The sequence below is a fragment of the Micromys minutus genome (assembly GCF_963924665.1).
Source record: "Micromys minutus genome assembly, chromosome: 7".
In the NCBI taxonomy this organism is placed as follows: Eukaryota; Metazoa; Chordata; class Mammalia; order Rodentia; family Muridae; genus Micromys; species Micromys minutus.
This window is the reverse complement of record NC_137976.1, coordinates 75,237,641-75,250,095: the sequence shown is the minus strand read 5'-3', so window position 1 is coordinate 75,250,095 and position 12,455 is coordinate 75,237,641. Positions and strand designations below refer to the sequence as shown.

Here is a 12,455-nt window from a genome sequence, read left to right as displayed (position 1 = left end):
CTGAAGGATACCGTATGTCAGCATCAATTCTAGAAGCCAGCAGGCTGACATGGGGACACAGAGCTGGGAGAAAAGAGCCTGCACTACGGCAAGTTGCAAGGAGGCTACAATCAAAATACACGGTATAAGTGAATGACAGTTTTAACGTATACATTGGAAAAATCAGTTTTACAAACAGATTATTATATTTACATTCTATATACAAAGAATGGCTTCTACAGGATAGTTTATAAATCCCCACATAACTTCATATTCAGTTTAAGAGGAACTAGGGGGCTGGAGAGATGGCTCAGCAGTTAAGAGCACTGACTGCTCTTCCAGAGGTTCTGAGTTCAAATCTCAGCAACCACATGGTGGCTCACAACCATCTGGAATGGGATCTGATGCCCTCTTCTGGTGTGTCTGAAGTCAGCAACAGTGTACCCACATACATGAAATAAATACATCTTAAAAAAAAAAGAACTAAGTATTAATTTCTACCTCCTTTGAATAATAGGCAAAGTCCAAAACTTTCATATGTGAAGGAGAAAAACTTCATAAATTATATAGGACACACCAAAGAGTTATCCAAAAAAAAAAAAAAAAAGGCATTCTTTCATGAAGACCACATTTCAGAACCTTAAACTTAGTAACAATAAAATAGTAAATCCAAAATACCAATTCAAATCTGATGTATATGAACACAAATGTTAAAGATCATACAGCTACACTTAAAAAGAAAATTTGGGGGTGAGGCTAGGGAAATGGCTCATTGAGTAAAGTGCTTGCTACAATTATGTGAGGGCCTAACTTCTGATCCCTAAACCTCGGATGCAGACACAGTGTTCCACAGCTGTAATCCCTCCTACAGCAGGGAGATGGGTGGTGGAGAATGGAAAACCTCTCGAAAATCATGGGCTTGCTGTCTGGTACATGTAGAAGGTAAACAATAGATCTTGACAGCATTTGGAAATGTGTAACATATGCTATAGCATGCATATGCTCACGGGCCCTCACACACACAAACGCGCACATCTCTTGAGTATACTGAAGTGCATGTAGGTCAGCTAGACCAAAGCCCAAGTCTCATGAGGAAGAACCTTTCATGTTCAGATGACATGGGGGTTAATGTGCTAATCTCTTTACTATTACAAGTTTCACAGTTTCCATACTCATCCCTGCAAAAAACCCAACATGACAAGTGTACAAAAATGTAAAGATGTGAAAATTTAAAAATAATCTCAAAAGCTTCTTAAATCTATCTACCTTTAAGTGTAGACCCAACTTTGTGTCAGCAAGTAGACGAGCATATGTTGTGAAGATTTCAGAAAATGAACTGTGATTTTTATCCAACGATAAAGTTGAATCAATCTAAAGGGAGATAAAAACATGAAAAATCTCTGTATTATGCCTCAAATATTTTCAAGATATTTTTAAATGATTACATTTCAGAACTCATATTTCTTGAACCTCAAAAAAACATTTCAACAATGTTACTTTTAAAAAAAATTTATTATTTTCTGCTAAGCCTGCAAAGAAACAAGAACAAGAAAAGTTTTTAAATGACGGACATAATAAACAAATACAAAGCAAAAGCAAAAGTAAGAAGTAATTGGCAGGTATCTCACCAAAGCATACTTAATCAAACAAGTGAGTTTTCAATGAACTTTCACCACAGTGCTTAAACGTAAGTTAGACTTCAAACTGATGAACATGCCATCAAGGTATGTTCAAGGCAGGATAGAACTGTACAGCTGTGACTGTTTCAAAAGGAACAACAAACAAAAACCAACAACATAATAGGAATGTGTTTTAAATTGATTTCAAAATACCTGCAACATTTTTGCCAGTAAGGACAGCACAGTCGTTTTGCTCTCTGGAGCAGAATCTGGGGCCCACCATGAATCACACTTTCTCCAATTTTGCAGAATTGCAGTCGCAAGCTTCAGTCCTTGGTGTTTCTGAACAGCTCGATCCCTGAAGCTCATATCTAACATACCATTTAAAACAGTACTCACCTGAAAAGATTTCGTAGATTGAAGAAAAACTCTTAATATTGATAGGAATTTTAAAAAATACACTTTTATGTCACAAGTTACTTTAGTTAAAATGAAGATGCTATTTCTGTAGCAGGTGTTTACCCAAGTGCATTTGAACATAAAGTTTCCCATAGAATGAGCCTTCTGATATACTTTTGCCCACTGTGCCACAGGGGTGGGGAGGGGACCATTCTCCATTACTTCTGCTTGGGAGAGGACACAGTACCACTGCATGCATTGCTTCTGCTCATTCTAACACCACCTTCGCACAGAATAACATAATTGGTTTGGTTAGGTTATCATACAATACTCCCGCTCTTCTGACAACACAAGCATTTCACAGATGATCCAGTTTTCCCTTCTTAAACCTTTTATTCTCTCTACAGCTAAAGCTTGGTGAACTTTGCTGTTTTCAGTGGGCCTGTCCTTAATTTGTTATCACACTCTCCCAGATAAAAGAAAGTATGTCTTTCAGTTTTGCTGATGAGCAAACTACCTGATTGAAGAGACATAGCTCTTGCTGTGCAGGGCCAATACCTTCTTAATGTCTACCTGACAGCTGTCAGAGAGTAGGTGAACAGGGAAACATGCCCTTCTAGGATTAGGCTGTTCTAAACCAGTGCTCTCTACTGCCACATAGAGTTGAGAGAATCTGCTGCATTTAGAACTCGAATCTTTTGGTCTGGCAGTAGCCACAATCCAATGGAGAAAACAAATGTCATTCAGCTCTTGATCCTGCTACACATAAGTAGCTTATGTCCTTGAGAGTGTTCGGGACCTTTTCTCGTGGTAAGCCTTTAGAGAATATTCTGCAGTCCTCTCACACTGAGAAAGCCACACTGCCACAGTTCTGGAACCTTGCCACCAAAGGACACTTCCCACTCTTCCCTCAGTTCCAAAAGCCTTCCTCATTTTTCTCTTTCCTTTCCTTTTCTCAGACAGGGTTTCTCTATGTAGCCCTGGCTGTTCTAGAACTTGCTATATAGACCATGGCCTTGAATTCACAGTGATCTGCCTGCCTTTGTTGCCAGAGGGCTGGGATTAACGGTATCATGTACGCATCACTTGTATTTTGCTTTTGTTTTGTATTTTCATCCTACTCTCTGAGTTCCTCATTTTCTCTATTCTTTTCTTTTATTTTTTTTTTTAATTCTCACACACCAATACATTGCCAACTCCAGTTTCCTCCCTCTAGTCCTTCCAGGCCCCTTCTTGTACTTTCCTCCCATCTACTTCTCCTCAGTATTCCTTCAGAAAAGAACAAACCTCCCAGTAATATCAAGCAAATAAGGCATAACAAGTTATTATAAGACTGGGCACAAGCCCTCCTATGAAGGCTGGGCATGGCAACCCAGTAGAAGAAAAGAGCTTCCAAAAGCAGGCAAAGAGTCAGAGGCACCCCACTCCCACTAACTGTTAGGAGTCCCACAAGAACACCAACCATGACGTCTGTGCAGAAGACCTAGCTCAGCCCCATAGAGGATCCCTGACTGTTTCTTGAGTCTCTGTGAGCCCCTGTGAGCCCTGCTCAGGTGATTCCATGTTCTCCTGGTATCCTGGACTCATGTGGCTCCTACAGTCTTCCATCCCCTTCTTCCACAGGGTTCTGTATCTTTAATTTCAAATGGCTATGCTTAATTCCAAAGGACTCGCACTCTCCGATCTTCTCAGCAGCCATTCTCCTCATTATTCCTTCTCTGTTTCTCCCGCTTCCTCCCTCCCCGGCTCCCTCCCCAACCCCTCTGACAGTCCTGCCACCCTCTTGCTTTGGGCAGGCTAAGGGATTGAGCTGGTAGACAGGTCCTGCTTTGCACTTTTTGTCATTCTGGTTGTTCTTTCTCTACACCATTAAGGCTGATTTGGTTTTTTCCTTCTTAATCTCATTCTGTCATTTTAGAGTTGTAGAAAAGAAACAGATGATAAATCCAAGTGTGTGTGTGTAAAAAAGAAACAGATAATAAATTCGTGTGTGTGTGTGTACAATTTTCAACAAAAGTTTGAAGACTTATCTTAAAATGTTAGCTTTATGTCTATACAAGTTTATTTCTCACAGATTCCTCATATCATATAACACAGAACACTTCTTCACAATGAGTAAGAACTGTGTCTGTAAAAGATTACTTAGTAGAAAAGTATAACTCTCTCCTAAAACACTAGTAGCTCAGTTTTTGACTACCTACAGACGTTTTTAAATGTTACTTGAAGATAATATTTAAAAATCCCATAAGACAGGCATGGTTTAGTAACTTATTTCTAGTGCTTAAAAGGCAAAAGCAAAGATGAAGGCAGAAGGACCTCTGTCAAGTTTGAAGCCAACTCGGTCTACAGTGTGAGCTTCAAAGCAGCTAGGACTACATAGTATGATGTAAATTTAAAATAAAACAAAAATGAAAAAAAATCCAAATAAACAAAACCAAAACAACCTACAAAATCCTCCAAGTTAAGCAAACAAAAACCATATATATTAAGTGTCACAATCTAAAATGTTACCATGATGAGACAAAGAGGGTTGTTGCAAAAATATGCAGAAAAACAAAGCATGACACTAAACCCGTGAGTGCTGTGAAAACAGACTGGCAGTGTGGAGGACCAGCCTATTAATGATGTTGCAATAAACACTGATGAACACAGGACACGCATGAAAGCTCCAAAAGTAAGCTGGCAAAAGTAAGTATCCAATAAGACTGTATCTTAATAGTGTTAAGCTAAGAGATTTAAGGGACTCGAGGAAACAGGAAAAATAATCAATGCCTTATTGTCTATTAACATCTACTAGCTTTATAAAGACTGGTTTTTTTCCTATGAATTTTATTTTCATACATTAGCAAGACCTTCCAACTTTCCAGAAAGAAATTAGATTTAAGAAAAACCATCAAAAATATAAAATCCCTTTGTGAACATTAGACAAGGAAATATGTAAAGAGTGTATGCCTTACCATTTTGGGATTATCTGAAGATGACTCCATGAGTCTCGATACAGCAATATCAAGATTTTTCAACAGCTCACTGTTGATCACTTCTGAGAACAAGCTGTAGAAATACTCCCCATGAGAGAAGCTAATGTTCCTCTGTGAACTGCCCAGATACTGTGTAAACAACATCTCCGAATTCAGGAGCAAACTCACGAGATGTTCACACTAAGGAAGAGAGAAGACCTTAGCAGAGAACCTAACCCCAGAAAGTCCTTGAGGTCATCGTTCCACAGTTAAGTCTACAAGGAACCATGTAAAGGTATTCTGATATGCTAAGTCAGGACTCAAGTTTAAATTTTATATATATATATATATATATATATATATATATATATATATATATATATATATATTTCATTTAACTTCTATTTTCTAGGTTTTACTTTGTGAGAGAAATTTCCTAAACTGATATTACTTCCAGTTTTCCAGAACAACATTGTTGCATTCAGAGAACACAGTGTTTGGGACAACTGAACCATACTGAGACCATCAATGAGACAAAGACAAAGAAAAGGTCCTGCAATGGAAGAACTAACAAGGGAGGATGGAATGGGGCAAACACTTAGGGATGGCTGCAGATCTCAGCTACAGTGGGTTATCTGAGGCCAGCTACGCTCAAGTCAAAGAGCCATCAGGACTTTGGTTGTGGTACTTTGGGGTGCTTTCCTGATTACCATCCAGGGTTCCTTTAACACTCCATTCCAAGGACCAACAAGGATAGCGAAGACGCATCCTTCTGTCAACACAGGTTAAGTTAGTGACAAATGTTCTTTGCCTAAACAAAGAGGGACAGAACCTTCAACTTTAGAGTTTTATACTTTTTAAAAACTACTAAAGAAGACAGTCTTAGAGAGAAAGCCAAGTCAATTATAATATATATACAATACATCTGAGACCTTACTAACTAAATTCACATTTTTTAGAAACGCACAAGTAAGTTGTATAAATCACACAATAGCTGTTTTCCTACCAGTCCTCCAAAAGCAAAGGCTAATTCCAGAAGTTCATCGGCCAGGCTCTTACAGCTGGGGTCCAAAGCCTGCAGGCACTGCCTTTCCTCTGCAGGCACAATGCCTTTATAAACCAAAGAGAGCAGTCTCATGCCAATGGAATGGCTCGGTGCTGTAGACTAAAGGAAAAGCTGAATGAAGCGCCTGGTGAGAGAGGTGTTTAACACAAACCACAACATTCCCCTTTAGCGAAAAGGTCTGTATTAGCTAATACTAATGAGTATTTTCCAATGCTTAGGCCACTCTAACCCATGTTTGTTTCCTTAAGCTACAGACTCGGTGTATGTCTTTCTGAGATACAGGCACTACAGCCACTGGTGCCTGTAGTTACCAAGCCATCAACCGTCCTTTATTTCTCTCTCACTCCACCTTAACTTTGATGTTTACAGTGGTGACAAGTCCTACATGTCAATGTTCTGTGATTTCCACTTTAGTACATTCTGCACATAACGTACTTTAAACATGTAATATAAATACAATAATTAAACTACCATAATAAAGCTGAAAGATATGAAAAACAAACTGATATGGTTACCTGAGATGGTGATACAACATGAGAGAAACCAGCTTTATGAAGCTGTTTACACACTGACAGGACAGACAGCAACTTGGACCTTCCTTGGCAAGCCTCGGAGCTTTGCAAGTCAATGGCACAGAGCTCTTCAACACTGGCCATGGAAAACAAAACAAACCAGGTAAGAATGCCCTACAAAGGTGTTTGTGCTGTCATAAATTCAGTAACTGCCTGTCACTCAAATTCATTTTACAGTACTGGGAAATACCAGGCAACACGAGGAAAACGTTCACAGGATAATAAAGCAGCCATGGAAAGCAAGTGTAGTGCTAAGCACATCTACTGTTTGCTCCCACCTTACATATAGGGAAGAAATTAGTGAAGCTCATGACTTCTAAAAACCGTCTGAGAGCAGGCATACACACACACACACACACACACACTCGTGCATGCACCCATGCACACACGCGTTCTTGAGGACATGCTGTATATATGGATGTCAGAAATACTGGATGTATGAGAACCTCAAATCACAGAAGAAGTGATTACGACCCACATGCCCACCTCTGTATGGTCACTTTCTCCTTCAGGTGAGTCTCCAACATGTCTCTGTATGGGGACTTCCTAAGTGCTTTCAGCAGGTTCACACAAATGCTGGGAAGATGATTCATGACCTGGACATCGCCAGTATTGAAACCTATGCTCAGAGGCTCACAGAGCATTTTCACTAAAACCTTCATAAGATTTGTGTTACACACGTCCTTCTCCAGGAGCTGTACAAATAGAAAACGTACACCGAATCAAAGTATTTCAACAACAGTAGCTCTCTTTTCACAGGGCAAACAATTCCACAAGGCTGGGAATATTCACAATACTAACAGTTTTGGAGACTTTCTCAAAAGGACTGAAGAGTATGAAATGCTTGAAACCAAAGAATTCAGATTTCCATTTTTTTGAGAATATCTATACAGATACTATCACATATGTATCATTACACTGAAAAGGTAAAAGAGCAAAATTCTCCAAAACCTAAAACATTTTGATATACAAAAATTTCAGAGTTTTGACTTTCAGATTAGGGATGTTCAACATTTATTTTTAAAAACAGATTATATGTTGTGGTAACTACAGTTAACAATAATACATACTTGAAAACTGCTAAGACTGTACTTAAAGCATTCTCACACACGGGTTAATATATGAGAGAATAGAGGTTATTTGGTTTGATTTAACCAAATATATACACGGATCAAAATATCATGTTGTACTCCATAAATACATATGATATTTACTTATCAATTAAAGTGAGTAAGAATAATTTCCTGTAATGGAAAGTCTCAGAGGAACCAAAGCCACTTCCAAAAAATTAGTTCCACAGAGTAATGGGTTTCCTGATGATGTCACTCATGCACTCACACACTGTCCATCACGTCCTCCTCTCTCCTCTCGTCTGACCTCGTCTTCCTCTCTGACAGTCCCTCACGCCTTCACTTTCACATGTCTCGAGTCGACACATGACAGGAAATGTGACACCTGTGTCTGGCTGACCAGTTAACATGATCTCTTTCACTTATTCTCCAGTAAACTATATTTCATTATTCATTATGGCTGAAGAATAGTACGCCATTATGCCTAGAAACACACATTCATTATCCATTCATCACTAATGGCACCCAGGCTGATTCCCTAACTTGCTGTCATAAATAGTGCTGTGACAAACATGAGTATAGCCAGGCACAGGCTTTTGATCACAGCACTGGGAAAGCAGAGGCAGGTGAATCTCTGATTTTCAGAACACCCTAGTTTACTAGCAAGTCCCAGACACCCATGGTTAAATTTTCCACTTGTCTAGAAGATAAACAAATGAAAAGTAACAACAACAACAAAAAATATTAAGGCATCTCTATACTGACGTTGACCCCTTCAGGTATATGACCAGAGTAGTGTGCCTGGGTCATATACAGTGATCCCACCTTTAGTTCTTGAAGAATATTGATTTCCACGGTGGCTGGGCTAAGCTTTTATCCTATTTCTAGTGAAATCACAGTATCAGGCATGGCATCCATAGCAAACACGTAGCAAGCAAGCGCTTTCCCACTGAACTACACCCTCAGGCCCAGCTCACCAAAGCACTACTTGACTTGCTTCCTTTTCAAGCATAAGCAGTATTCATTTCTGTTTTATTTCTTGATGATTAATTAATATTTGAACTGGGCTAAGATGGGGTCTCAATGTAATTCTGGTATTTCTCCCTTATGACTAATGATCTAAGGCACTATTTCTCAACCTTTAATATTGATTGCTACCTGACAACTGTAATCCTGAATCGTAATGTAAATATTACAGGATAAGAACCTCTGATCTTAGGAAAACTTAAAACATTTTCAATTATAAAGTACTAAGTTGCAATTAACAGAATAAGAGGTGAGACCCTACCTTGCAATCTTCTGGGGAGGAGGTGAGCAGGGTTGTGGTAAATTCCATAATCCGGACCAAGACGGTGCATTTGCTGTAATTGTATTTTTCTTCCTCCTGGAGGCTGAGAGGGCCACTCACCCCAGTGCCAAAGCGTTGCTCTACTGCGCTGGCATCACATGTTGCTATACTTTCTAAGAAGAAAGCCACGGACTTCAAAAGTGAAGACTGTGCTTCAGTACCTAGAAGTAACAGCAGTAAATTATGAGTGTGCTTTTTAGCTCTACTAAAACTAATGTGTGGTGCTTTTTTGAAATGCAATTGACAATATACACTCAACAACAAATTAGAGAATATTTCAAAGAAAAAAATTCAAGAAAAGATGAACAAAACAGCAGCCATTTCTTCTTAGCGTCTTTGTTCAAATTTGAACTACTATAATCCAACTAGAACTCAATTTCAGATAGAATAAAAATGTCTACACAAAGCCAGGTCATTTACACAGGTATTTATTTATTGTTATAGGATTGAACACAGGCCCTCCTGGACCCTGGGCTGCATCCCCAGCCCTCTTGCTATGGTTTGAACATGTGTTCTCAGCTTCTGTAGCTACTACAGGAGTTGTGCAGCTTTAGAACAGACGAGGATAGTTAGAAGACACCATCTCTGGTGTCTTGGTGCAGGTTCTTTGTGTCCTGAGGCTCTCTCACTTTTATAAAATCATGAGGTAAAGAGAGCTGCCAAATCTTCCTGTCACCATGACTTATACAGAGCCAGGCTTTGAAGGAAGGAGCTCAAACAATGAGCCGAAATAATAAATAAATATGCATGTTAATCTCTAACAAATACTTTAAAACTCTATGGTTTGATCTAATACTGAAATTTTAATCTAACACGAGTGTGTCAGTATAGCAAGTAACGTTTATTTTACCAGTTTTTGCTCTTTGGATAGGGACATGCTTATATGACCCAAACTGGACTGAAACTTGCTCATCCTCCGTCTCCTAAAGCGTTGGGAATATGCGTATGTACCACCACATCTTACACTGGTGATAATATGAAGAACTCACCAGACTCCTCCGATAAGCAATACAAAAACAAATGTCCATGGCTGTCTTTAAGCAAGTATATTAGGCATTTTCCATTTTAAAGCCAGGTATTATTCTAATAGGTCTGCTTTCGTATGTTATTTGGTCATTTTCCCTTACAGCTTTTAATATCCGCTCTTTGTTCTGTATGTCTGGTGTTTTGATTGTTCTGTGTTGTGGGGAATTTCTTTTCTAGTCCAGTTTATTTGGTGCTTTGTATGTTTTTTACACCTTGATAGGCACCTTCTTTAAGCTAGGGAAATTTTCTTTTATGATTCTGTTGAAAATATTTTCTGTGCCTTTGATTTGAGTTTCTTCTTCCTCCTTTCCTATTATGTGTAGATTTGGTCTTTTATAGTGTCCCAAATTTCCTAGATGTTTTGTGTCTGGATTTTTTTTTTTTTTTAGATTTAATGTTTTCTTTAACTAAGGTATCTATTTCTTCTATCTCATATTCAATGCTTGAGATTCTCTCTTTTATTTCCTCTGTTATGTTAGTGAGGCTTGCCTCTACACTTCTGTTGTTGGTGGGGGTAGTATTGTTGTTTGTTTGGTTTTGGATTTTTTGACTTCCTAAATTTTTTGTTTCCAGTTTGAGCTATAGTTTGGTTTTGTGTGTGAGAGATTCTGTTTCGAGTTTCATGCCCACTGTGGTAATTTCGATGTTTGACTCAGGGAATGAGTGGCCTTGTCACTAATATTAATGAGTGTGGACTTGTAGGAGTAGGTGTAGCATTATTAGAAGTGCGTCACTGTGGGAGTAGGCTTTGATACCTTCCTCCTAGCTGCTGAGAATGCCAGTCTTCTCCTGTTTGCCTTTGAAACAAGATATAGATTTCTCAGCTCCTTCAGTGCCAATGCCTGTCTGGACACTGCCATGCTTCCCAGCATGATCTGAACCTTAGAACCAATGAGCCAGCCCCAATTAAATGTCCATTATAAAAGTTGTCTTGCTCATAATGTCTCTTTATAGCAATATAAAGCCTAACTAAGACATCATTTCAATCCACTGATTGTATTTTCAGACTTCACTAATAGATTTATTAATATCCTATTTGATGTCCTTGAACATGCTCATGACAGCCATTTTGAAATCCTAGACCTCGGCTTCAGCTATAGTGCATCTCTCAAGGCATGCTATATTGGGTCCTGGGTTCTAGTGAAGGCATATTATCTTGGGTGTTAACTGGTGTCCAAGCTTCTGGATTGGGGATGATGATACAGTGCTGATAATCTAGGGTTGTCTTTGTTGGGAGAGTTTCCAGTTCCTTGGTTTGTCTTCTCTGGATCTTAGACATGTGTAGTGCCTGTGGGCTGCCTGGCAAGGAGTGTTCCAGAGTCTTTTCGTAGGGACACTGAGGACACCATGTAGATTATGTTTCTAGGTATTGGGACTTACACTAGAGATTAGTTATGTGGTAGGAGGGGGAGTGCTGAAAGGAAAAATAGGAAGGAGGATCAACTGTCTCCAGTGAGGAGTCAGAGAGGGACTGTGGCGCAGTGGATTGAAAAGGAACGTCCTCTAAAACTCATGTGTGTGAACTTTGCCTCATATGGAGTGGCACTATTCGAAAGTGTGGTCTCATTAGAGTAGGTGTGGCCTTACTGGAGGAAGTATGTCACTGTGGGGACAGGCTTTGAACTCTCAGAAGCTCAACTCAGTCTTCCTCTTGCTGACTGCTGATCAAGATTCAAAACTCACAGCTCATTAAACTCATGGCTCCTTTTCTAATACCATGTCTGCCGGCAGGCTACCACACTTCCTGCCATGATGGTAATGGACTAAATCTATGAAACTATAAGCCAGCCCCAGTGAAATGTGTCCTTTATAAGAGTTGCCATGGTCATGGTGTTTCTTCACAGCAATAAAATCCTAAGACAGACCCTTGCAAGGGGTCTGGTGCAGGGCTGTGGGTGAGACTGAGGATTTGAAGTGCAGGACAGGAAGGAGAGTGAAGACTGCCCACCTCATTTCCAGGCCAGGATGGGCTCCCAGGTAGAGAGTGTCTCCGAGTACTGACAGCTGTGATAGAAGAGTGGAGTGAAGGAGAAAGACTAGGTCTGCAGAGAGGACCTTTGGAATCCACAAGGAATAGAGGTAGAGGTTGAAAGGCACCCGCAGGGCTGGGGATCAGAGTGGGGAATTTGCAGTGGTGGACAGAAAGACCGCTGTAAAGTTCTTAAACATAATTCACAATTGCCATTTTGAAGTCCTTGTCTTGTGCTTTAGCAAAACTGGATTTTTTCAGGGCTTACTCCAATAGGGTGCTGATTTTTGAGGGTGACATGTTGTCTTCACTATTTATGTCTATATTTTTGCACTGGAGTACAGGCACCTAGAAGTGTGATATTTGAGGTGTTTCTTAGCTTAAAGATCTTACTTTTTCTTTATTGAGTAAGTGCTCTGTTCCTTGGTTGACTACTTTGAATCCTCAGCC

General features: G+C 39.5%; 1 protein-coding gene across 1 annotated transcript in view; it reads right to left on the bottom strand.

Annotated features, from left to right (window-relative positions):
* PRKDC (protein kinase, DNA-activated, catalytic subunit) overlaps positions 1-12,455 on the bottom strand; it is a gene marked incomplete at its 5' end in the record, with an annotated part of 200,876 nt that overhangs the window by 95,037 nt on the left and 93,384 nt on the right. Inside the window, 7 exons of the mRNA XM_080918907.1 lie at positions 1,246-1,350; positions 1,812-1,997; positions 4,955-5,155; positions 5,961-6,119; positions 6,536-6,668; positions 7,079-7,287; positions 8,951-9,171. Of these exons, the coding sequence (XP_080775033.1) occupies positions 1,246-1,350; positions 1,812-1,997; positions 4,955-5,155; positions 5,961-6,119; positions 6,536-6,668; positions 7,079-7,287; positions 8,951-9,171 (1,214 nt within the window). The remainder of the gene's footprint in view (positions 1-1,245; positions 1,351-1,811; positions 1,998-4,954; positions 5,156-5,960; positions 6,120-6,535; positions 6,669-7,078; positions 7,288-8,950; positions 9,172-12,455) is intronic.